This window comes from Rosa rugosa, chromosome 5, assembly GCF_958449725.1.
Source record: "Rosa rugosa chromosome 5, drRosRugo1.1, whole genome shotgun sequence".
NCBI lineage: Eukaryota > Viridiplantae > Streptophyta > Magnoliopsida > Rosales > Rosaceae > Rosa > Rosa rugosa.
This window is the reverse complement of record NC_084824.1, coordinates 24,706,313-24,733,070: the sequence shown is the minus strand read 5'-3', so window position 1 is coordinate 24,733,070 and position 26,758 is coordinate 24,706,313. Positions and strand designations below refer to the sequence as shown.

The window sequence follows — 26,758 nt, the reverse complement described above, 5'->3', positions numbered from 1 at the left end:
TCGCTTCACAATGAATACAGATACAATTGTATAAAAGTAAGAACAACAAACAGATAAAGAATGGATCGTGAACCTTTAAGACGAAGTGGTGTTAGCTCAGTGGTTAGAGCACCCACTACCTAAGATCGAGGTCATGGGTTCGAGTCACCATGGGGGTAGGAGTGAAATCCTTTGATCATCTTTTGAAAGAAAAAAATAAATAAATAAATAAATCTTTTAAACTGAATGGCCACTCAATCCAATCCTAAGTCTCAATTTTTTTGGTATCCTTTCCATGGGGCAAGAAACTATATTACCGAGAGCATATGAGAGAGTGCATGGACCTAAGCTTTTTATAGAGAATTGGATATTCTGTAACCTCCCATAAAGGAAACAAGTTAAGTCCAAATCCCTATTGTAATTGCATATATTATTAGGTTAACTTAATAACCAAGTCATATTAAATTCCTACTTTATTTACTTGGATACACCGTAAATAAAGTATCTAGGATTAAAGTCTCAAGATTCTCCAATTACTTATTCTGCGTAAATTGGTAAGTTGTTGATGACTCGATGTAAACTAATGATAGAGTCCATTTCAGTCTTACATCAGGTGCACAAACGATCTTAGGTGTAAAATTCAAGGAGGTAAAATGAATTTAACCCTTACACTTTATGAATGGAAGACACGTAAACGTAAACATATATGGAACACTAGTGCACAATGCCAATTAGCATTTTATTCATTGGGCAATACATTTCTCTCCATTAAAATGTTGATAAAGATCCTAATTTTGATCGAATCCCTCATCACCTCGATCACCCTAACCCAAACCGAAACCCAGGAAAAGAAAATAACATACTACACTCTAAATTTGCTTAACCATCATATTTCTTCATTAAATTTGGTAGTTTCTTCAAAAACAAGGTGAAAATACTAGGCTCATCAAATTTTCTTGGAGTATGTGAAGTAGTTTTCCCAAGAGAAAAAGGAGTTCACTTCTGCAGCAGCAGGTCTGCACTATCTCTTGTAGAACCAATATAAGGAAGTCAGTTAAGTAATATAATTGCAATTGGGAGAATTAGAAAAGATCGAGAAAGAAAAAAACAACATAGTTAAATTTGCATGCATCCTAAGAGGGCAGCTGGTTCATCAGGTCAAAAATCAAAATTTTGGTTAACAACTAATTTGAGGTGGATTAACAAATTGTTAGTTTATTAAGACAATGGTGGAAGGCTTAGTTAGCACTCACTAAACAAGATTAAGATTGAATACTCGAATTATCACTATATCCTCCATTGCTAATTAGTAGACTCCAACTTTTTTCTTTAAAGAAAAAAACTCTATTCAATGTTTAAAAAGAAAAGAAAAAAACTTTATTCCTTTATTCTTATAGAATTCTCACTTGGATAACTTGCATCTTTCATTCTAACTTTTCCATATGCTTGTGTTGTGGAATCAGCTACATATTGTGGAATTCGTTTTTCACTTCTCATCTTGTACTTTTAGAATTTCTGCTCTCGTTTTTTTCTTTTTTCTTTCTCTTCTTTGAAGTTTTCTTAATAAAACTTTTTACAGATGCATACTCTGCTCTTCTCGAACCCCAACTTTCAAAGCTCAAGCTACCAATTTTTGTCGAAAGACGGCGGACTCAAATCGGGTAAAGGGTCTCTGGTCTCGGAGATTACGAATAAAATTTGATCATAAAATCCTCATAATCTAAAAAATAAAAATGTGTTTAAGGATATCTCTATTTGTGTTTGGCCCAAACTCTAGGTTACTTGACCTAGTGGTAATAGGGTTAAATTAGAAGGATCTAGATTCCTATTCAATGTACGATTACTTTCCTTGTACGATTGAGATTCTATGTATTGTAATCCTCTATATAAAGAGGCCCCTATTATCAATGAGAATACACAACAAATTCCTCTCAATTTCAGTTTCTCTACAACACGTTATCAGCACGAAGCCCTAACCCTGAAAACCCTAATTTCGTAACCTTCAAAATCCTGCAACCACCGCCCCACATATCGTAGCCCTATTCCCAAGGAGCCCAGAACCGGCGGCGGAATCACCGGAACCGGCCGGAAAACCCCTGAACCGGCCGTCGGAAAAATCGGACCGGCCCCTGCCTTGTGCCTGCCCTGTGCCTGCCTTGTGCCTGCCCCTGCGAGCCCTGCCGAGCAGCTGCCGAGATCTGCCGAGCCTTGTGCCTGCATCTGCCGAGACCTGCCGACAGCCCCTGCAAGCCTCCTGCCGAGACCTGCCGAGACACTTGTCGAACCCTGCGCACCCCTGTGCCTGCCCCTGTCGACATCTGCCGAAAGCTCCGCATAGCCCCCGCCGACACCTGCCGAGCACCTGCCGAGACCTGCGCACCCCTGTGCCTGCATCTGCCGACAGCTGCCTTGCACCTGCCGAGCATCTGCCTGCCAGCCCTGCACAGCCCCTGCACAGCCTCCGCACACCTCATGCACAGCCCCTGCAGCAACCCTGCCTAGCTCCGGCCACCACCTCCGGCCACCAGTTTCCGGCCACTTTTCCGGCGACCCCCGGCGACCTTTTTCCGGCCATCTTCAACGACTTTTCCGGTCAAGATTTCCGGCTATTTTTCAAGGTAAACTTTTCTAAAAGTTCCCGTTTTTGAAGTTTTTCAATTTCTTCTTCTTTTCTCGAGGACTTCCAACATCCCTTCTTCTACCCCCCTTTCTTCTTCATAGGGGAGACCAAAAGCCGAACTGTGGGGGTTCGTGCTCACTCCGAGCTTAGAGCTTGTAGAGTCCTCCAAACTTAGAGTTTGTTGAGAAGAAAACGATCGACCACATACATCGTCGTTTCGATCTAATCCAAAACCCCTCTTGGAATCGGATTTTCTTGGAAGCGACTACGCTCAGAAAATCCCTAATTTCTTAGAAGCGACTACGCTCAGAAATTTTATAGTTTTTCGTGGTAGCCTTTTTCGCTCCGAAACTAACCCTATTTTCTTGTTGTTTTTCAGGATGAATAACCTGAACAAGTTGAGTTTCACTACACTAGAGACAACAGGCGCAGGATACCACAAGTGGGTCCGTGATGTGCGCCAGCATCTTAAGGCTGATGGGATCTTGAGTACGATCCAAGAGCCAAGTCAGGACGTGCGTACTCCTCAACAAGCTGCTGCTTTTGAAGCAAATAGAGCTACGAGAGAGGCGAATGAAGCCAAAGCCATCATTCTCATGACAAGGCACATGAATGACGCGCTCCAGAATGAGTACCTCAATGAGGAAGACCCAAGAAGACTATGGGTAGAACTCGAGCAGCGTTTTGGCAACGTCCGTGATTCCCTGCTTCCAGACTTAGAAGTGAGATGGCATAGCCTCCGCTTCTGTGATTTCAAGTCTGTACTTGACTACAATTCAGAAGCACTTCGTATCAAGTCTATGATGGAATTCTGTGGACAGAACATCACTGATACGATGTTGATCGAGAAGACTCTCTCCACCTTCCCCGTCTCTGCATTGATGATAGCCAAAAACTATCGGATTGATGTCAATGCTAGACGCATCACAAGATTTCATGAGCTAATTGGTGCCTTGAACGTAGCTGAAAAGCACGACAACATACTTGTGAAGAACTATAACTCCAGACCCGTAGGAACCAAGTCAATTCCGGAGTCTAATTATAGTCGCGCCTCCAAGGGAGGACGCAAGGAGCGAAACCCTAAGAGTAGGGATAATTCTGGACGTTCTGGTCCATATTCTCGCCCTAAAGAGGAAGGAAATCGCCAAGATAGGCGTGCACGGAACCGTGGAGGTAAACGTGTGAAGAGAGAGAGAGGCCAAGCCTCCGGTTATGGTGGTAACGCCACCAAAGGCAATAACCGTCTACAAAACGCTCCTAGAGCGCCTCGATCAAGGGAACCTGACCATAATGATGCTTGTCTCAGATGTGGATCAAGTGGACATTGGGCAAAGAAGTGTACTGCATCCCAGAACGTTGCAAACGCATACAAGATGTATCGTGAAGCAAGGGAGGCAAATTACATGGAACAAGAAGATCAAGATGGAGATCTCGATCTAAGGGTGGAAGACGACAAGGATCAAGACCCAGAAACTGGCGATTTTGATTAAGTCTTTTTATTTCCAAGAGATGTAGGCAATTGCCATATTATTTTTGTAGTAGATGCCAATGCTATTAGTCTTTCTTCAAAGTAGGCGTACTCAATGTGAGTGTGATGTCTAGGAAGGTTTTGAGATAAGTGGTACTTAAGAGAGCCTCGCTCCACCGACATCTCTCTACTCACCTGGTCACATTTACATTGGAATTACCGAAAGGAGTTAGACGACTACCATTGTTTTGCATTAACTAGTTTATTGGATTAGATTTCCTTTGGTTAAAGAAACGATGATGTAATTCCGTTTGGCTTATTAATAAAAGTTGAGTTCTTTTCTTTATGACTCCTTTTTAATTACGAGCTTTTCTTTTAGGAATGGATAAACTTCAATGTCTTGCGGATAGTGCGACTACGCACACCATTCTACGACATAGGCAATTATTCTTGGAGATGTTGCCTACATATTCATCTGTGACTACGATGGCTGGGCCATCAAGTTTAGTTCAAGGACATGGAATGGCCCAATTCCTTTTGCCTAATGGCACCTTGATTAAAGTCACTGAAGCTCTCTATGCTCCTAAGGCAAATCAGACCTTATTGAGCTTTAAAGATATTAGAGCCAACGGATTCCATGCGGAAACGCATAGTGAGAACGGAATAGAATTCCTTTGCATTACCTCTAATGATTGCGGAAGAAAGCGCATCTTAGAGAAGCTTATGTGTCAATCTAGTGGACTTTATGTCACTACAATTCGACCTATTGAATCCAATAATGTCATAAGAGAAGATCTCTTGGATTCGGACACATATTGGCTTTGGCATGACCGACTAGGACATCCTGGTCGTGATATGATGCTCCGTATACTAAAGACTTCACACGGACATCCATTCTTCAGAGTGAGAAGAAGTAAGAATCGAAAATTGATTCCAGGACTTAGCAAGACCGCAACAATTGCAGCATCTGGAGCTGCAGCCGTCTTGGGGCGCCATAGGACCGCCCAAGTCCCATGTGGTGACGCCATTAATGGCGCCAACCATGAGCATGACGCCATGGTTGTTCCTCCTAGTGGCCATGATGCCACACACACCAATTTCCATGGCTCTAACGCCATAATGGGAGATGTAGTCACCCACTTTGCTTCTAATAGCGCTACAGACGCTCAGGCCCAACCAAAATCCTCATTGGTTGCTTCTAAGGCCCCTCGCTCTTTCTGCAAAGCCTGTTCCTTCGGGAAATTAGGACTGAGACCGTCCTACGCAAAGGATCCCAAAATCCTCATTCCGTTCTTACAGAGAATCCAAGGGGATATCTGTGGACCAATTCAACCACCATGCGAACCTTTTAAATACTTTATGGTATTGGTTGATGCGTCGACACGCTGGTCACATGTCGCGCTACTGTCCACTCGAAATGCTGCTTATGCTAAACTCCTCGCCCAGATTATCCGTCTACGGGCTCACTACCCTAACCATCCTATTAAGTCAATTCGACTTGATAATGCTGGGGAGTTTACATCGAAAACATTCGATGACTATTGCATGTCACTGGGGATTGATGTAGAGCATCCAGTTCCCCATGTTCATACCCAAAATGGTCTCGCAGAAGCCGCTATCAAACGACTACAGATGATAGCACGGACATTGGTTATGCGCACCAATCTCCCTGTTTCTGCTTGGGGATATGCAATATTGCATGCAGCGACGCTAATTCGTCTACGACCCACTGCCACCCAATCTTACTCTGCGTTACAGCTAGTGACTGGGTACGAGCCTGATATCTCGCACTTACGCATTTTTAGGTGTGCCATTTATGTGCCTATTACGCCGCCACAGCGTACTAAGATGGGTCCACAACGACGAATGGGCATTTATGTTGGATATGAATCTCCAACGATCGTCCGCTACCTTGAACCCTTGACAGGCGATCTCTTTACCGCTAGATTTGCGGATTGTCACTTTGATGAGACAGTCTTCCCATCGTTAGGGGGAGATAAGAACACATATGTTCAACAGGAACGACAGGAATTGTCGTGGTCTGTCCCCACTATGTCTCATCTCGATCCCCGTACCGCACAGTCCGAACTTGAAGTGCGAAGAATAATCGAGCTCCAGAACGTAGCAGACACTCTGCCTGATGCGTTTTCTGATGTTGCCAAAGTGACGAGATCACACATACCTGCTGCAAACGTGCCTGCAAGGATCGATGTCCCAAATACTGGACATCACGCCTCCCCTGTGACACCAGGAGAAGGCGCCATTGCCCAACATGGCAATGATGTGGCATCTATGGCCGCAGGTCCCGCAAGAAAGCGCGGTAGACCGATTGGTTCGAAGGATACTCGCCCTAGAAAGAGAGCGAACGAGGCACAAACAAATCCTTTGACCATCGATACTCAAAATCCGTCCCATGAGAATGTTCCGGATTATGGTTATGTCCAAGAAACATCATTGGGGGACGCCTCAATGTCAGAACCTATCCCTGAGAACGTAGAGATCTCTGTTAATTACACTAGTGTACATGGGACGTGGGAAAGAAACTCCATCATCATTGATGATGTATTCGCGTATTCAGTGGCGCGTGAGATTATTGAGACCGATGACATCGAACCACGCTCCGTTGATGAATGCCAACGTAGAGCTGATTGGCCAAAGTGGAAAGATGCGATCCAGGCAGAACTTGATTCTCTAGCGAAAAGAAAGGTATTCGGACCAGTTGTGCCAATACCGCCCAACACCAAACCAGTTGGTCACAAATGGGTATTCGTTAGAAAGCATAATGAGAAAAACGAGATTGTAAGGTACAAAGCTCGCCTTGTGGCGCAAGGTTTCTCACAACGCCCTGGAATCGACTACGAGGAGACCTATTCTCCCGTAATGGACGTCATAACGTTCCGCTACCTTGTCAGTTTGGTAGTTTCTGAAAAACTGAACATGCAGCTTATGGATGTGGTTACTGCGTATCTATATGGGGATCTAGATACAGAGATATACATGAAGATTCCAGACGGAATTCAGTTACCCAAATCAAGTGGCTCTAAACCACGGAGCGCGTTTGCAATTAGATTGAAACGCTCACTATATGGATTGAAACAATCCGGACGGATGTGGTATAACCGTCTAAGTGACTACTTGATTGGAAAAGGATATGTCAACAATGAACTATGCCCATGTGTGTTCATAAAGAGGACAAGTTCCGGATTTGCAATAGTAGCGGTTTATGTCGATGACATGAACATAATTGGCACCCTTAAAGAGTTAAGAGAAACCGCTGAACACTTGAAATCTGAGTTTGAGATGAAAGATCTTGGGAAAACACGGTTTTGCCTCGGTTTAGAACTTGAGCACCGTAGAGATGGTATCCTGATTCATCAATCAGCTTATACCCAAAAGATGCTTAGGCGTTTCAACACTGATAAGATTAAGCCTTCAAGCACCCCAATGGTCGTCCGTAGTCTTGATCCAAAGAAGGATCAATTTCGTCCAAAAGATGACGATGAAGATGTGCTAGAGGCAGAAGTGCCCTACCTAAGTGCAATAGGCGCATTATTGTACTTAGCACAATGCACAAGACCGGATATCTCATTCGCTGTGAACTTGCTAGCTAGATATAGCTCTGCGCCTACACGACGCCATTGGACTGGTGTTAAAGATATCTTTCGATACCTAAGTGGTACGATCGATATGGGCTTGTTCTATCCCTACAGAGAGAAGATGGATTCGGACCCATCAAGTGCCATGGACGCCACACATGGTGGACTGCGTTCCCTCTCCCCATCCCAAAATGATATAAGTGTTTTGGAAGGTTTTGCTGATGCTGGGTACCTCTCTGACCCACACAAAGGTCGCTCCCAAACTGGTTATGTTTTCACCATGGGAAAGACCGCGATATCTTGGAGGTCTACAAAGCAGACCTTAGTCGCTACCTCTTCGAATCATGCAGAGATTATTGCTCTTCACGAAGCAGTTCGTGAATGTATATGGCTTCGATCCATAGTTACGCATATTCGAAGCAATTGTGGTTTGAAGTCTACCACAGATGAGCCAACGAGCATTTATGAGGATAATGCTGCTTGCATTGAACAAATGAAGCAAGACTACATCAAAGGCGACAACATCAAGCATATATCGCCCAAATTCTTCTACAATCAGCAACAACAGAAGCTCCTCAAGATCAAAGTGAACCAGGTTCGATCTGAGGACAATGAGGCAGACTTGTTTACTAAGTCATTGCCCAAATCCACGTTTGAGAAACATGTGGCAAGAATTGGCTTGCGGAAATTATCTGAACTCCCATGATCGTAGTCATCAGGGGGAGGCGCAGACATCAGGAGGAGATGTCTACATGTTCACCTCGAAACGTGAAGGGTGTGTTGTGCTCTTTTTCCCCTTCGACCGAGGTTATTTTTGTCCCACTGGGTTTTTGTTACTCGGCAAGGTTTTTAACGAGGCAACGAGAGAAGCACCGCGTTTGGACAACACAAGGGGGAGTGTTTAAGGATATCTCTATTTATGTTTGGCCCAAACTCTAGGTTACTTGACCTAGTGGTAATAGGGTTAAATTAGAAGGATCTAGATTCCTATTCAATGTACGATTACTTTCCTTGTACGATTGAGATTCTATGTATTGTAATCCTCTATATAAAGAGGTCTCTATTATCAATGAGATACACAGCAAATTCCTCTCAATTTCAGTTTCTCTACAACAAAATGATCATAATATAAAAACGGATCTTTGTGCTAGAAGCCTAGAATTTACTCTCCAAGGAATAAGCCTTTGGATTCTATTCTTACACACGGATCTCTGGTGCAGGAGCTAGTGGCTTAGTGCTCGTACTTCACACCTTTGGATTCTTATTCTTACACACAAGCAAGGGTATTAAAGACATTCTCTTCTTTCTCCTCAAAAACCACCCAAACTCCTACCCCAAAACCTCTCGCCGTCTCTGCAACCCCTTCTGAATTCTACGCACTTTTCCTCTGTCAAGCTCAGAGAGCACGCCATGGGAGACCTCGCCGTTACTTCCAAGGAGGGCCCTAAGCTCCCCATCCCCGGCCAACGCAACGTCCTCATCACCAGCGCGCTGCCCTACGTCAACAACGTCCCTCATCTCGGCAACATCATCGGCTGCGTTCTCAGCGCCGACGTCTTCGCTCGCTACTGCCGTCTCCGGGGATACAACACCGTCTATATCTGCGGCACCGATGAGTACGGCACCGCCACGGAGACCAAAGCCATGGAGGAGAAGTGTAGCCCCAAGGAGATCTGCGATAAGTGAGTTTTATTTCTCGCAGTGAATTTTTATGTGTGAATTTTTGATAATTTACTGCGGTTAATTTATCTGGAGCTTGATGGAAATGGTTGGTGGATTTTGTAGGTACTATGCGATTCATCGGCAGGTGTATGAGTGGTTCAATATTAGTTTTGACAAATTCGGGCGAACTTCGACGCCGGAGCAGACGGAGGTGTGCCAAGCGATTTTCAATAGGCTGCTGGAGAATAATTGGCTTTCTGAGAACACAATGCAGCAGGTAACATTCACTGGATTGTTATTGTATCGATTTTGTTGTTGGTTTTGTGCATGCTGAGCATTGTGATTTGAGATGTTATAATATGTGTTAACTTGAGTTACTGTTGTTCAGCTATTTTGTGATACTTGCACACGGTTTTTGGCCGACAGGCTCGTGGAGGGAACGTGCCCAACGCAAGGTTGTGATTATACTTCTGCAAGAGGAGATCAGTGTGAGAACTGTGGGAAGCTTTTAAACCCCACAGAATTAAAGGATCCGAAGTGCAAGGTACAGAGTTTTTGTGTATTTGTTACTTTTCCAAACTTATATTACATGCCGTATGTGTATATTACTATCTAATAGCTACATACCATGCATCATATATGTATTTATGTAAGCTCGCTTGAAGGAAAGACTTTGTTAACTGCCTGATTGTATATAAATGTCCTTTTGTCCTTGTTCTAAAATAATTAAGGATTTGTGAGAGCAACTTCTTTCCACATGGTAGCTGTAGCATTGAATTTACAGAATGTTACACCATTATGCTTCTCATTTTTGGCAATTGTAAGCAGGTCTGTAAGTCGACTCCACGGATTCGTGATACAAACCATTTGTTTCTGGAACTGCCTTTGCTGAAGGATAGGTTGGAAGAGTATATTAATAAAATGTCAGTGGAGGGGTCTTGGAGCCAGAATGCCATTCATTCAACAAATGCGTGGCTTAGAGAGGGGCTTAAACAACGGTGTATCACCAGGGATCTGAAGTGGGGGGTTCCAGTTCCACATGATAACTTCAGGGACAAGGTTAATACATGTTAATTTAAGTTTTGCCAACTTCCACTGATTCTTTTTTATGAATTTCCAAATTTCTCATCCTAGTTCAAACATTGTTATTGGTAGGTTTTCTATGTGTGGTTTGATGCGCCTATTGGATATGTTTCAATTACTAAATGCTACACTCCAGATTGGGAGAAATGGTGGAAGAATCCAGAGGATGTGGAGTTGTATCAGTTTATGGGTAAAGATAATGTGCCATTCCACACGGTAAGCTTCCTATAATTTAAATATAAATATACTTAGCTTAATTGGATCTGTGGGAAGTATTGCATTTGGCAATTCTTTCCGGGATTACCATCATTCATGAGTCGTTTATACACTAGTGGAAATCACTAGTAATAACTCCATATTATATAGTCTGACACTCAAAATTTTTATGGAGGAAATGATATTAAAAAATGTCTCTCTTCCTCTTCAAATCTCTAATAATAATCGAGTCCTATTCTACTCTCCGTTGGAAACGACGCAAGGACAAATTTTGATATTAGATCTCTCCAAATTCATATGCTTCTCGGACCATTAGCTGTATGCCTGTATGCTTCCTCCATTACACTCCACTTCCAAGGATTTGAGGGGCAGCATGCCCCCCCTTTTTCTCCTGGCTCTCTCATTTATGTTAAATAATTCGACTGTATACAAGTTCTTCTCTTTTAATTTCAACTGTGTTAGCATTTGTCTTTTAGGTGATGTTTCCTTCCACGCTTCTTGGAACTGGTGAAAATTGGACCTTAATGAAGACAATTAGTGTTACTGAATACTTGAACTATGAAGCAGGTATGTTGACTATATTGTATTGCTATTCCCAGAGGACCTTGTTTATGGAAGCTCAAAGTTTCCTTAGTACAGTTTGTAGTAGGCGTTATAAATGTGGATCGTTTTTACAGGAAAGTTTTCGAAGAGTAAAGGGGTTGGAGTATTTGGAAACGATGCCAAAGATACAAACATTCCTGTTGAAGTATGGCGATATTACTTGCTAACCAATAGGCCCGAGGTAATATTTTAATGTTTTTTATGAGTAGACTTCTTTCTCTGTATCTTTGTCACTCCTTTATATGTGTGTGTGTGTGTATTCATTTATTTGTTTGTTTATTTATTTTTATATATTTGGTAAAACAGGTGTCGGATACATTATTTACATGGGCGGATTTGCAAGCGAAGCTCAACAGTGAATTGCTGAATAATTTGGGCAACTTCATTAACCGAGTTTTGAGTTTTGTTGCCAAACCTTTAGGTTAGTATTGACCATTCAGCTGATGTCCTTTGAACAAGATTGAAGGTTATTATCTTGATTACGCAGCTTTCTATTATGTTTTCTTGTTCTTTGAACTTTTATGCTTTAGCGGGCACTAATAGCTCCAATGATAGATCCCTTGTTCATAAGCTTATTGCCAGAGTTTAACGTCTCACCCTCCCCTTCCCTGGATCATAAGCAAATGACTGTAAGCCAGTCAACTGCTAGAACAACAGGTCTTAAAACCAGAAGAAAAAATAGGCCCGATTCTCTTTGACAACTTTAAAAACCAAAGCTCTTCCTTATATCTAAGCAAGGAATAAATGGGCAGAGGCTTTTGCTGCCCCCACCAGTCAAGAGCTTTGACCTCATGATGACGATGAGAATATTTCTTACATCCCAGTGGGGATATTCTATTCTTGAGGTGCAAATAACTAAATATCTTGACAACGCAGCATTCATTTACCAAGATTGTGTACAAGTCCCTTTATGGAGTATAAACAAGAGAGATACATGCACAATAATTAATGACTTGGGCTCTCTATTCATTGTATCTTTACCTTTTTTATATATGTTTGGTAGGTTCCAGTTGAGCATTGTATACCTGCTGCATTCAAACTAACAAGTTCCAACTACAGGTCAAGGATATGACTCCATTATTCCAGATGCTCAAGATGCCATCTCTGATCCTTTGACAGAGAAAATAGCTGAAAAAGTGGGTAAATGTGTGGAGCAATATGTAGAGGCCATGGAGAAGGTGATTGAATTTTGAATGATAGTGTTGTTGTGCATGACTGGATGCTTCTCCTTCCTGCCTGTGTTCACATTTCTATTGCATTGTAGGTAAAACTAAAGCAAGGACTCAAACTAGCAATGAGCATTTCAAGTGAAGGGAATGCATATCTGCAAGTAAGCATGTTTTAATCTCTATTTCACTTGTTTCTCTGCCTGCTCATCTATTTCCAATTGTCAGCTGCTAAGTCGCACTGTCTCTACACTTGAATTGAATGCAGGAAAGTCAGTTCTGGAAGCTTTACCAGGAGGATCAAACTCGCTGCTCCATTGTTATGAGAACTGCAGTGGGGCTAGTGCATCTTCTTGCTTGCTTATTAGAACCCTTCATGCCATCTTTTTCTGTTGAGGTAATATTTTTGTTTGCAATTTTTGTGTTATTCTGAAGTATCTTTTGTGATCACGTGGTAACACTATAATCATCCATGCTAATATCTTTTGTATTTTTCTTTTTAAAATTGCATTCAAGGTATTTAAGCAGCTTAATTTGTCTCCTGAGACGCACATATCACTTTGTGATGATAAAGGTGATATTGATAGGGCAAGACGGCCATGGGAGATTGTACCTAGAGGTCACAAGATTGGGAAACCAGAGCCGTTGTTTAAGGAATTGGTATTGTCTCTGTTGTGCTTTGTCTTTTACTTATTGATTGGGGAATAGATTTAGGAAAGAATGATGATGAAATAGATTCAGATGTCTCCGGTGGATTTTCAATTGAAAGTTTTCACTTGCACACAGAATGATGATGAAGTAGATTCTCTAAGGAAGAGGTTTGCTGGAAGTCAGGCCGATAGAAAGGAAAGGGAAGAAGCTGAAGCAGTGAAGTTGGCTGAGCAGCTCAAGAAATCAAAAGTTTCAGGTTGAATTTCCTTACTTGGTATGATGATATAACAGTGAAACTGAAGATCACTTTCTAATAAGCGATTAGTGTAACAGACAAGAGTGGAAAGAAGAAACAACAAGCCACAAAATCTGCAACTGAAGCAGAGATTTCCATATCTAGACTAGATATTCGTGTCGGCCTCATTACAAAAGCTCAGAAGCATCCTGATGCTGATGCACTTTATGTGGAAGAGATTGATGTTGGCGAAGGACAGCCTAGAACAGTTGTCAGTGGACTAGTCAAGTTTATACCTCTTGAAGAAATGCAGGTTTGTGTTTGTATCTTACAGATGTTGAAATTTAAAATTTTATTTAATTTCCATGAGTTTTCTCGGATTATGTACCCAATTTATGTGTTCGTTGGTCTGGGACAGAATCGGAAGGTATGCGTCCTTTGCAACCTGAAGCCAGCGACCATGCGGGGTATTAAATCACAAGCAATGGTTCTTGCTGCTTCAAATAGTGACCACACCGCGGTAAGCAGCCCCATAAACCTTATAATTAGTGTCTGCATTATTTGTTTCCTTGGCTTCACATAACCAATCAAACCTGCTAAATTTTGGCTCTGATAGTGATGAAAATTCTCACTGTTTTTGCTACAACTTAATGTAGAAATTGTTGGGTCTAGAAAGCTAGTACTTCTAATAACAAGAGTTATAAAAGCATAATATTCCAAACTTTGACATGCTAAATTACTTTGACCATAGTTTTTTTTATCATAAGAATGGGTTTTTTTATATTTTTTATTTTTTTATATTTTTTTATTGCTGTCCTCCCCAAGTGCTGTCTTGGATGAAGATTGTGAAGTGCTGGGTCTTTGAGTTCTAGTGCAAAGCCATATGTGATAGTTTCTCTTTCTTTTGTTCTTGGGCCTCCACTTTTTTGAAAAAGACAAATGACTTTCTGTCTGTCCATCTAATACGATGTACTATAGAAAACCTATTACGCACAGTAATATAACTATGCCACAATAGTATGGCCATGGGCTTATGGCTTCTGTAGAATACTAGCACTGAAAATCATGTGCCTGCCAGAATCGATTCTTTACAGCGACTATTGCAAACATTTCTCTGTTCCCAAATCCTTCCTTAAGCAGTCAGTACATAGTTTATCTGTTTGCGGTGTTTTCAGACAATCTTCGACATCCATGCATGAATGAATTTATACACTGTTTTATTCCTGACTGGGGCATCCTTCAGGTTGAGTTGGTTGATCCACCAAAATCTGCTCAAGTTGGGGAGAGAGTTACATTTCCGGGGTTCGAAGGTGAGCCTGATGATGTGTTGAACCCCAAGAAGAAGGTTTGGGAAACCCTACAGGTTGATTTGCACAGTAACACTGAGCTAGTCGCATGCTACAAAGATATTCCCCTCACTACATCAGCTGGTGTTTGCACTGTTAAATCTATTCGTGGTGGGTCAATTAGGTAGAAGTGGCACTAGTTCTGTTGCAAGGAAAAGAAGACTTCTTTTTTATGATTTTTTGTGTAGATCAAGAGAACTCTATTATTCAGACAGAGAACTCTTTTTGGTGTAAAATGCTAATTTGAAAACAAGCTATGAATTTTGAGTCAGAAAGTACTGTTCTTAATATCTGATCCATGGGGGAAATTATAAATCTAGGAAAGTTTTGGAAGTTTTGGTTATTTTTTACGTTCTTAGAGAAATTTGAGGTCTATATTTATTTTTTATTTTTAATCAAGCTTGAAGAAATTGATTTATTTTAGACTGCATCGATTGTCAGCTCTTTGGTGAAAATTCTTCCGGGGAATTTTTCAGAGCTAAAAAGGATGCGTAACCCTGATTGATACAGTAACCAGGAATTGGTTTTGGGTATGCTTTACAAATTTTTTTTATTTGTTACTTTAAATCTATTGAAAGCAAAATCATGAGACAAATGTAAGAGGTGAAATATGTAACATTCTTGGCATGAAGAACCTCGAGCGAGCTTGAAGATTGGTGACAGAGATTAAGGATTGAAATATTGCAGATATTTTTGATATATCTTTCAATATCTCTTTTTTTAGAGGGATCAATATATATCATAAGGGGGAATATTTTATCGTCCACCTTTTTTTCAAAATTTATCCAATATCTTTAAATATCCATGATATATAAAATATTTAGGATATATATCTTGATAAAATAAAGAAATATATGTAAATCTATTGAAAAAAATAAAAAATAGAGAAAAAACTCAGTTATTCATAGAGAAACATACATTATAAAATATGGAGGTTATGTGGATGGGTAAAATTTTAACAATGGTTTCTATTTAGGATATGGCCTAATAAAGAGGCAAATTAATCTATTTGGAAAAAATACCTCGAAGTGAAACCTCTGAAGGCATTTTTTTTTTAGGGGAATGAAAGACTAATTCATTGATGAAACATCATTACAATCATAGATTAAAGTTGCCTCCACAGACGAAGGCATATTTGAAAAAAATTCCAACTGAGATTCGACAGTCTTAGCATCCTGCGCCAAGATATGAGCTACTCCATTGGCTAGTCTTCCTACCTTAAAAACTCGAGCATCCAAAGCTTCATGCAGCAAATCTCGTAGGTCTACTAACAAAAAACCCAAATCTGAATGGTCTAAAGAAGAAGACGACAGAGCTGTCACCAACTCCAGGCAATCGGTTTCCACTATCAGGGGGGTTAGATGATGCTCAATGGCTAGCTGCACCCCAAGAAGCAGAGCCACCAGCTCAGCATGTTTGGCCGAGTTTGCTGACATGACCGAATGCCGAAACCCATGCAAAAACCGCCCAGTATGATCACGAAACACTCCTCCCAACCCCGTACCCCTAGAGGTCTGATCAAAGGTTGCATCAACATTCAGCTTCACATAACCAACTGGAGGCTTAGTCCATTTTGACGTCGCTCGAGTCCCCGAAACGGACTGAGTAACAACATCAGCTGCTAATCCTCCCACCATCCCAACGTCATGGGTACAACCTCAGAGGCTTGCTTGAAATCTCCATCCCAAACTTTGGCATTCCTATTTCTCCAGGTAGCCCACAAGATCATCAAGGAGGGGCAAAGCTTTGAGAATTCAAAGTATGGACAACAACTAACTAGTCAGCAACTTTTATAGGGGCCGAAACCAGGGGTAAATTGGCACCTTGAATCAAACTAGCGGCATGAGGACAATCACGAACCGCATGGATAGGTGTCTCAACTTCTTCGTCACAGAATGGGCATTGGGTATCAAGATCAATACCACGTTCACTTAGCCGACTCCGAGTAGGAAGAATATTAGTCGCTGCTTTCCATGCACAAATTTCACACTATTGGGCACATATGCTTTCCACAATTGGTGCCATATAGCAGCACTTGGATTTAGTGCAGAAGAATGATTAGCAAGAACTCTGTTCCGAGCCACATGGTAGGCGGATTTGACAGTGAACCGGCCTTTTTTTGTCTCCACTCCAAATCCATCTATTCGCATGATTTCGGGGGCTAAGCGGAATATCAAGGATCTTTTGAACAATATGAGCAGGAAACAATTCTGAAAGAAAAGTAGAATTCCACACACCTGGGGACAAGAAAAGGTCAGCTACATATGTAACACGGTCAGAAAAATGAACACCCAGTTCCTCCCCACACAACCATGGGTTTGTCCATATGTTAGTAGACAATCCATTCCCAATATGACGTTGGATACCCGCTCGAAGTATATCTCTCCCATGCAAAATGCTTCTCCAAGCATATGAAGGTTGTGTACCCAATGTAGCTTCCCAACAATTGCTATGTGGAAAATAAAGGGCTTTGAACAACTGGCCAATCAAAGAATCAGGGCTTTGGATTAATCTCCATCCTTGCTTGGCAAGCATAGCCAGGTTGAAAGCAAATAGATGGCGAAAACCCATGCCTCCCTCACTTTTAGGTTTACACAAATCATCCCATGCCCGCCAATGCATCCCCTTCTTCTCATCCGTACTCCCCCACCAGAATTGGGCACATAACTGATGAAGTTCCTGAATAAGGTTTTGGGGAAGCATGTAACAATTCATTGTGTACAACGGCAATGGCTGCACCACCACCTTAATCAAAATCTCCCTTCCTGCTGCACTAAGCAACTTAGACCTCCAGCCAGTCAATTTTTTGGACAAATTATCTTTTATATAAGCAAACATATCAAACTTGGATCTGCCAACAAGAGTTGGAATACCCAGGTATTTTTCATGCTTATCCACCACTTGCACTCCCAGAATCTGTGCCATAAAGACCCTCCTGTGTGGACGAACACTCCCACTGAACAACACATTACTCTTTTGCAGGTTCACTTGTTGTCCAGAAGCGCGTTCATAGACATTTAATAAATTCCGAATCAAAGTACAATCCTGAGACGTAGCACTAGAGTAGAGCATGCTATCATCAGCAAAAAGAAGATGACTAATAGTTGGCGCCCCCTCACAAATGCGCAACCCCTACCAATGGCCAGACGAGACCGAGTGCATAATTAGCGCCGATAAACCTTCGGCACATAACAGGAAAAGATAGGGTGACAATGGGTCACCTTGCCTCAACCTACGTTGTGGAGTGACAAAACCCCGAGGAGTGCCATTAATAAGAAAAGAATAACGCACTGTAGATAAGCAAGACATTATCAGTTGCACCCATTGCTTAGCAAAACCCATCTTCAACATGATTTTCTGTAAAAAAAAACCCACTCAAGCTGATCATAGGCTTTGTTAATGTCCAGTTTAAGGGCCAGAAAGCCCTCTTGTCCCTGCCTCAACTTATGCATATAATGAGCTAACTTCGAAGCTACCAGAGTATTATCAGAAATCAGGGTGAAGTGAAATCCTCTTAAAGCGAATCTAGTTGAGAAAAAATCCTCTCAAAGTGAATGTAGGTGAGAAGTAATTCCCTAAATGAAAATCTGTGTGAGGAGAGATCTCCCAAGGCGAATTTGGGTGAGGAGAAATCTCCTCAAACCAAATATGGTTGAAGAGTATTTCATTCGAGGGAAATCCGAGTAAGGAGTGAAATCCAGATGAGGAATCCCCCGAGACGAATCTGGGTGAGGAGAATTCATGATTGAGCAATTTCAGCAAAAGAAAACAAACTTGATGGAGCCATGTTTCAAAAAATAACTCACTCGCTTCATCTTTCTCAATTATATGGGATTAGGTTAAACACCCATGAGATCATTCAGATAATGATGATGTGTGGGTGGACAACAACTCCAAATAGTTCTGATGATGATGAAGATGGTGGAAGCGGAATAGGTGGGTGGAGGTGAAAGATATGAATATAGACAATCTTCTATGGGTGGAGGAATGAACTAATTTACCTGTGAAGGTAATTTTGATCATGCCACCCAAGATGAAGACCACAGAGCTAAAACAGCTAGTCATGGTGCTCAAGAGATGATTGTTTATGAGAGGAGAATTAGAGGTGCAACTGATGATCAAAGTACCGCTGATGTTTATTCAGTTGCCTAAGGTTTTAACTCTATCAGTTTAGGCACAGAGTGCAGTGAGACCTCAAATTAATCTCATGAAAGCAAAAAGCAATATGACTATGACGCTCATGGATAAAAGCAGTATGGAGAAGTACATGATCAGTCATCCAGTTGGATTCATTCTTAGTATCCCCTTATGGAGGAAACAGTCGGCAGCTCCAAAGAGATCTATAACTGTTATGCTTATCACTACAATTCGTACTATACGAGTCAAATGTCTTGGTCTGATTATTATACTTTCGTAGACCAGCGAGCGACTTTTCAACCACTTAGAGTATCTTTTTGGATGTAGATGAAGTTGACATTCATAACTATTTACATGTAAATTCAATAAATTGACTCTCTTGAAAAAGATATATTTTTTAAAATGTTCCCAATATTTCTGAACTTTTTTTTTTAAAGTGTCGATAGATATGTAAAAACTGATATTTTAATAGTTATGACAGATGACTGCACGGACAACCTAAGTATCCTTTCCATATGACCAAGGCTCACAACAGGCCACAACTGAGATCACACTATCCACAAATCAAACAAGAGAGCAGTGCTAGGCGTTGAGGGTGTCGGCGCCACCGTACTGCAGAACCCTGATAGGTTTTGCGCAATAACAGTTACAACGGACAAGCCAATTTGCTGGTGTGCCAGAAGCAGAAGCAGCAGCCTTTGTTTTTTTTTTTGGGTTGGAACCTGGACTTGACAAAGAGCAAGCCAAGAAGATGGAATAACATAGCCCAAACTTACAGTAAAGAAAGATATCTCTCAACAACGATCAGAGCCACAGGAAGCTACTCTCAGAACAGGGAAAAAAGAAAACTAGGTGCAGCAATTAAACACGGCAGCAGCTCTACAAGCAATTGGTCTTCGCGATGCTCAAAGCCAAAATGAAAGTAATCTAGAGTATTTTAGTTGAAGGTTACTTTCAACTGATCATCAGTTATATTAATGGCTCCAGTGGTGTTGGTTATTCAAGACTATTATTCATGATATGCAAATTTTCACCTAGTTCTCCTCAGTCATCTTCCGGCAAGTCCCAAGAGAAGCGAACTTTGTCGAATGCTTGATTAGTTTTGGGCACTCGATAAGAGATGAACAAGTTTGGGATAATTTTCTTCCCCTAGTTTACTTTCGACACTTTTGGGTCGGATTGCCTTAAGAGACTTTTCTTATGTCCAAAAAAAAAAAAAAAATCCATAGACATGGTAATCATGACGGCATGACCATAATCCTTTCGAACCATTATTGAATTATTCCAAAACTTGAACAGACATTAGGCAGTATACAATTATATAAGGAAAATGTATATGGTTGGATATTAGTGGATGATGAAAAAAAAATTGAAAACATTTGGACTTGGTAAGAACCAGCCAAATTGGAAATGGGATGCTCAAAGGGGTCTGGTATCAACAATGGCTTCAAGCATCTTCTTTTCCAGTTCTGGTTCATCAATCCATAGGGAACTTTGACGTCGTAGCAGTTCATTCTTCTGTTTTTTCTTCTCTTCCCTAAGCATTTCCTTCATCTTCCAATTCTCAAGCTTTTCTGCTCTTTCTTTTAACTGTGCATTGATCAAATATCAAAACGCATTAGACATACAAGTGGAAAAACAATGCAAATAATACAAAAAAAAAAACGAAGTAAAAACTCTTGATTTATTTGAAAGAGGGAAATCTATTTGAAACACAATAGAAGATACAATCAGCGTGGACAAGTTGTTCTCTAACAAGAAACAGCAAAAACAGTCACCCAGAACTGCAACTTTAAATAACAGCCTTCCGATCCGCTGAAATAGAGAAAGACAGTACCTCCAGAAATTCAGATGAAATTGAGGACCATTCAAGTCTAAAATCTGACATTATCACACAATTACCTCAATGGCTCCTCCCTAGGAGCCATTGAGGTAATTGTGTGATAATGTCAGATTTTAGACTCAAAAGTCCTTTTTTTTGTTTCCACCTATACCCCGAAACAAGCCAGCAGACTACAATTTCATAAAATTATGCCTTCTTTTGTCCAACAGGCACCAATAGCATTTGTGCTTCTCACTTGATAGTGAAATGCAAAATATGGGGACTACCAACTGAATTCGTCTTCCCTAACTTAAGGCAACAAAGCAATGAAGACCTTCTTTTTTTTTTTTTTTTCAATAGGAAAAATAAAAAATAAAAAAGGACAAATTGCAAATATTGAACAAGGACTCCACTGTACACAAAAACCTTGGAATAGCTACTTTGCTTCAGCTAAAAACAGCAAACACAAATAGAACGTTACCAAATCCCTACACACAAAACTAAAATCTAACCAGTCAACACAATTGTAGATAAAAAATATTCCCTAAATTCCAGAAAAGTAGATTCCCATAAAGAAGCCAAAAGAGGAATGATAAGTGCTCCACCTCCTCACACATGCATCATCAAAGACCTTTCTATTCCCTTCATCCACAAAACCTAACAGAGCACATAATCCCAATACACTTTGCTTCCTTCCAGCAAAAAAGTTATACCTCTCACAAGTAATACATTACAAGAGGGAGGATAATCCCAAGATAAACTCACCTCCCTGAACATACAAGACTATAAGAATGAGGCACTGTACCGTGTCTCTTGCACATAACATACCAGTGTGGAGGGAAAAAAAAGGAAGATCACCTCTTTGAACCATGACATTAGCATTCAGCTTAAGATTACATAGATCGAAGGAGTGAAAAAAATGAAAGATTATCCAAGAGGTGCTTTAAAAATGAGTTGCACGAAAATAAACCTGAACTTTTAAAATTTTTTAACATTCCTTTACACAAATCATAATACACCATTGCAAAAAACAAACATTAGGTCTTCTCCTACAAATCAATGGGTATTGACCAAGCATAAGCAATAATTCAACAAAGAACTTGTAACTTGGGTGGTACTTTAACATTCCATATCATATTGTTTTTTGGTCTTCATATTCATGCATGTAAATATATATTTTGGATAGGATTAAAAAAAATTATTTGTACAGAACTAATATCACTATGAACATATTTCCACAGCAGGGACATTATTCTGAAGGTCCTAACAAACCTTTCGGTTAAGGAACATAGGTTGGCATATCTGGGTTGCACTCAAATTTCAAAAGACGTTCCTAAGCTCAAATGGTCTAATTCTGTAAGCATCAATTGTCTATACTAATTGCAACGATGATAAGTTGTACAAAGCATAACCCTGTCCTCCAAATTAAGTCATTTACCAACTGATAACCTCTTTAAGTTAAGTGAATTCAGAGCAAGTTATAGTGTCGTTCTAAAAAACAATTTGAAATTCCTTTTCAAGTGTTCCTCCCCGGTTCCACCTCCTATGTTCTTAAAAGAAAATCCAAAGACAATACAGATTGTATACACTATATTACATTTCTGAGCAATATTAAGAGAGAGAGAGAGAGAGGGGAGGGGCAAAGAACGAAAGACCAAAACCAAAGCAGGCTTATAGCGTTAACAATATGCAGGACTCGGCTTAGCTATTTTTTAATGACTTATAAATGATCTCAAGGTTTTACCAGACTAAAACAATAAAGTTTGGCCCCTAAAGTTGGTTTTACCTAATTGATTTTGTGCTCAGGTTGCACTATTGCATTCACTTCATCGATCATTTACATGGAATACCATTAAAAGAACTGGATAAAACAATAACAAAAGTGGGTTTATTTAGTATCAAATTCTCTTAACCTTTTATTTGCTCACATATCCACGTCAATAGCAAACAGATATAGGCTGGGGCAAGTCCTAATTTCTGGATTATTATGTGAAAAAATATAATCCTTGAGGTTCACCTGTTCTAAATCTGCATCACCCTATTTTCTACAAAATCAAAATAAGACAAAAATTTTATCTTCTTAATTCTTCTCCTTGATCTTCCCAATTTCGTATCAGCAACCACCAAAAAGAACAGAAAAAAAATATTTGAGAATTCAGACTTATCCTTTCCTTCACATTCCACAACCACAAAACAAAGAATCAAACCCAAATAGAAGGCTTAACTTTGAAGCGAAGCCAAAACCAAAACTAAGTTCTACATCAACACCATGTCCATATTCAACAAAAGATTTCCTCTACCAAATTTTTTCAGTGACAAACAAAAATTAAAGCTTTGCCTACACAGATTCTTCTGTGCCCTCCCGTTTCTAGCAAAAGAACCAGAAAAAAAAAATGAAAAAGCCCTTGAAACAAAAAAATTCACATTTTTGGTTCCACACCGATGCCAACACAATTTCCACAAAGAAGAACCAATTGGAAAGCCGTCATACCTAATGCTGGCGTTATCTACCAATAACCTTTCATATTCCTCCTAAAGACTACAAAATTCGAAGATTACAACAATGCTTATGACGACAAGTATTCGAAGAAAAATTCAGTATAAGAAAAAAATAATAATAACATAGTATTGTGATTGCAACATCACAACAAGGATCCCCATCTTCAAAAATTTGTTATTAGCAAAGGACACAAACTAAATATGCACTACACAAACACATAGACTCAATCTCTTATTACCAAACTAATCCACCATATCCCTTCCATCTCCCCACTCATCTTTCTCGAAAAACAAAAGCACATGGATATGAGCACATTAGAATAGTGCATTTGGGGACAACTGCCCTAATCATTGTTTGCATATTATGTCAAAACCTCCATTTCCATTACTAAGCAAAACCACAGAAATAGAAAAGATAGAAATAAAATGGCGCAATTTCACATACTAGGGTTTGGCGAAACTCCTCCTCGGCGACCTGGCGCTGTTGGGCCCGGACCTTAGCGGCCTCGGCCTTGAGCCTCTTGCGCTCCTCGTTCTGGAGCCTGAGGGCTTCTTTACGGGCCTCGTCCTTTCGGAGCTTCTCGAGCCTCATCAGCTCGACCTCCTTGATGTACTCCTTGCGGATCTCCTTGACCTGCTTCGCGTAGTCTCGCCGGAGATGCGCGAGCTTGGCCTGCGCCTCCTTGGGGTTGCTCGGCGCGTCCCAGTTTCCGATGAAGGAGCTCGGCTCGGTGTAGCGGTGAGTGTGGTGGTGGCTGTTGTGGTGGGAGGGTCTGGTGGTGGTGGAGAAGGAGCGGAGGGTGCGGTACAGTGAAGACCGGGAGGACGCCATTGTTTTGTGTGTCGTTTTTTCAGTTGGGACTGGTCTGAGACTCTGAGAGGGTTTAAGAGACGAGAAAGGGGAAATGTGGGTCGGGTTGGAGTTGGATGCAAAAGCGTCAAGGCCCAATGGGCAGAGCATTTTCTAATAACCCCTTTTACAACACTTTTTTTTTTTCTTTTTCTTTTTCTTTTTCTCTTTTCCGACGTCAATTATGAATTGACATTTTTCTCCAATAAAATGTTAATAGAAGTTTCAAATGCTCAATTTCTAGTAACTCCTTTTCTTAAAAAAAAATTTGGATGCCAACTAGGAGTTGATCTAGTAGAGAAACATTTCTCTTCAATAAAATGTTAGTAAGATTACAAGGACGAATATCTGTAGCTCTCTATAAGCAAACTCCCATGACACAAAGCTACGCTACTAAAATTTCTCAACTCAGTGTTAAGAGTCTTTCACCACTAAAATTACTCAATTTAGTGTTAGAGTCCTTCCATATTTGCTTGCAAGCAGACTAAATTTTCTCAATGACATTGCTGTGGGGATCATGATGAGAATCCTCCTTTGAACCATCATTCAACACATCTATAAATTGAACAACGAAAACGATTGTGGTTCGGATGTTATTGGGAGGATGGAAGGAATAAATAATATTTGGACAAGGTAGAAAACACGTCCTGATTATTTTGTTCATATGGTGACACTATAGCATAATTTGGACATATCGGAAATAAAATAGACTCAAACGGGTGTGGTATCAACAATGCCTTCTAGATCTTCTTTTCCAGTTATGGTTCCTTGATCCCAGAGGAACTCTGCCGCAGCAGTCCATTCTTCTCTCTTTTCTTTTCTTCCCTAAGCATTTCTTTCTTCTTCAAATTCTCAAGCTTTTCTGCTTTCTGTTTTAACTGTGCATTTATACAAAATAAAAAAACATTAGACATGAAAGTGACAAAAGACAATGGAAGAAATATGGAAAACAAAATAAAACAAAGACCAACAGAGGACACCAAGACATATACATCTGAGCGCAAACAATGGGCATACAAGCTGCACTGACTACTATACACCACAACTACTATACAACTAGGTGCACGGCAAACATCTTGAGATAGAATAATCATGAGGGAATATGGAGGTTCCCAAATTAACCAGGGTTCCAGTTGCACCTTCCTCGAGACAAGAAACCCGAAGCACACTCGCATAAATTTCAGAATAAGCAATTGACTCGCTCATTTTAGATTATATTCTAAGAAATTCAACAAAAACTCTGCATTCATTAGATATGAACAAAATAACAAATTCCAAATGTCACAGAAAATACTAGGTCAAAGGAAGTCGCATCGACAATTGATACAATTTCATTTCTTAGATATATGTGAAAACCAGACAACAACAGGACAGAGTCAGTTAAAAAAGCTAGAACCACATGTTTACTATAAAGGAATCTCGCCATCCTTAGATTTGTATAGATAATATAGCAGTTGATATGTAAAAGTTCACTAGAGATTTAATCCTCATTCTTATGCAGACTGTAGACAATATTTTCTATGTCACAAAATCATAAGTATCATAGCTAACAAGGACATTGAAGTTGATCTAAAGAGCAGTGGTTTAGTAGTACAAAATTCTCAATTTTCCAAAATATTACAACAATTGGTTACAGAAACATATAACGCAACTATGAGCAAGATAGGAAAGACAGAACATAATAAAGAACAACCTGAAATGAAAGCTGACCTACAGCATTCTTTCTGAATGCTAATAAGATACGTAAAGGTCTAGGGTAACTATTGTCAGTAACTTGAGAAGTTACACTCACCATATAAAACCCAAGCTACTTGCACTGAAAGTGTGAGCACTAAATTGAGAAACAATCTAAATTTCGAATTCACATCAGTAATGTGTTTACCTATATCTACATGGTAAAGCATTCCAGAGACAATGACAAGTTCTGAAATAGAAGCAGGCTACTCAGTGTCTCAGCGTATAATAACCTCGCCAGGAAAAACCAATAAAAGATTGGTCCTTCAAGTAATTTCACATAGTGGATATTGATTTCAGCTTAAGGTCGGAGTATACCATTATACATTATTGAGCAATTGAATAAGCATTCTATAGAAACAGTTGGATTGGATAGAACAATAACACAACATATCAGGTTGTTGTGGGTTCTACTTCCTTATTGTCCTCAACATTCAGATGTTGTGAATGTGAATCATCAACATTACCTCTAAAATCAATAAAGCGAACAAGAAGCTTAGAAACAAAAAGGGTTCAAGAATCCCAGATTGTCCTTAGGAAACTAACCAAAAACAGAGAATCAAAACCAAATAGAAAGCTTAAATCTGAAGCAAAGCCAGAGCCACAAATATCAAAAGTAGAGAAAACAGAGAGGAAACAAATGACATACTAGTGCTTGTTCCGTCTCGTGCTTGGCAGCCTCCCGCTTTTGAGCGCGAACCCTGACGGCCTCGGCCTTGAGCCTCCTGGTCTGCTCATTCTGGGCTTCCTTACGGGCCTCGTCGACGCGGAGCATCTCGAGCCTCATGAGCTCCACCTCCATGATGGACTTGACGCGGACCTCCTTCACATGCTTCACGTAGTCTCTGCGCAGCACCAGTAGATTGTAGTACCTGCGCAGCTCCGCTAGCTTCGCCTCCTCCTTCTTGGGATCGGAGAAATGGCGAGAGGGTTTAGTGGTTGTGGAGAAGGGGCGGAGGAGGGTACGGTAGAGTGAGCGAGGGGTCGCCATTGTTGGGGTGGTGGGTGTTGGCCGGGAGGGTTTAAGAAACGAGAAGGTTTTGAGGGAAAATGGATTGGAGGATTTTGGGTTGGGTTGGAGATTTTGAAAG

General features: G+C 40.6%; 3 protein-coding genes across 3 annotated transcripts; 1 reads left to right on the top strand and 2 right to left on the bottom strand.

Moving 5' to 3' along the window:
* Positions 1-8,957: 8,957 nt before the first annotated feature.
* Positions 8,958-14,958, top strand: LOC133709601 (probable methionine--tRNA ligase). The gene is made up of 16 exons (XM_062135394.1): positions 8,958-9,345; positions 9,449-9,602; positions 9,714-9,869; positions 10,154-10,384; positions 10,481-10,624; positions 11,101-11,191; positions 11,302-11,408; positions 11,534-11,648; positions 12,287-12,405; positions 12,492-12,557; positions 12,662-12,790; positions 12,910-13,053; positions 13,180-13,300; positions 13,378-13,592; positions 13,698-13,799; positions 14,523-14,958. The coding sequence occupies exons 1-16, from the start codon at positions 9,074-9,076 to the stop codon at positions 14,751-14,753; spliced, it is 2,397 nt and encodes a 798-aa protein (XP_061991378.1). The 5' UTR covers positions 8,958-9,073; the 3' UTR covers positions 14,754-14,958.
* Positions 14,959-19,988: 5,030 nt separating this feature from the next.
* LOC133712974 (stress response protein NST1-like) lies at positions 19,989-23,954 on the bottom strand. Its single transcript, XM_062139088.1, has 2 exons — positions 23,529-23,954; positions 19,989-20,352 (listed from the first exon to the last, which is right to left on the bottom strand). The coding sequence occupies exons 1-2, from the start codon at positions 23,913-23,915 to the stop codon at positions 20,182-20,184; spliced, it is 558 nt and encodes a 185-aa protein (XP_061995072.1). The 5' UTR covers positions 23,916-23,954; the 3' UTR covers positions 19,989-20,181.
* A 555-nt stretch (positions 23,955-24,509) lies between these two features.
* Positions 24,510-26,733, bottom strand: LOC133712504 (uncharacterized). Its single transcript, XM_062138614.1, has 2 exons — positions 26,317-26,733; positions 24,510-24,811 (listed from the first exon to the last, which is right to left on the bottom strand). The coding sequence occupies exons 1-2, from the start codon at positions 26,656-26,658 to the stop codon at positions 24,692-24,694; spliced, it is 462 nt and encodes a 153-aa protein (XP_061994598.1). The 5' UTR covers positions 26,659-26,733; the 3' UTR covers positions 24,510-24,691.
* Positions 26,734-26,758: the final 25 nt, after the last annotated feature.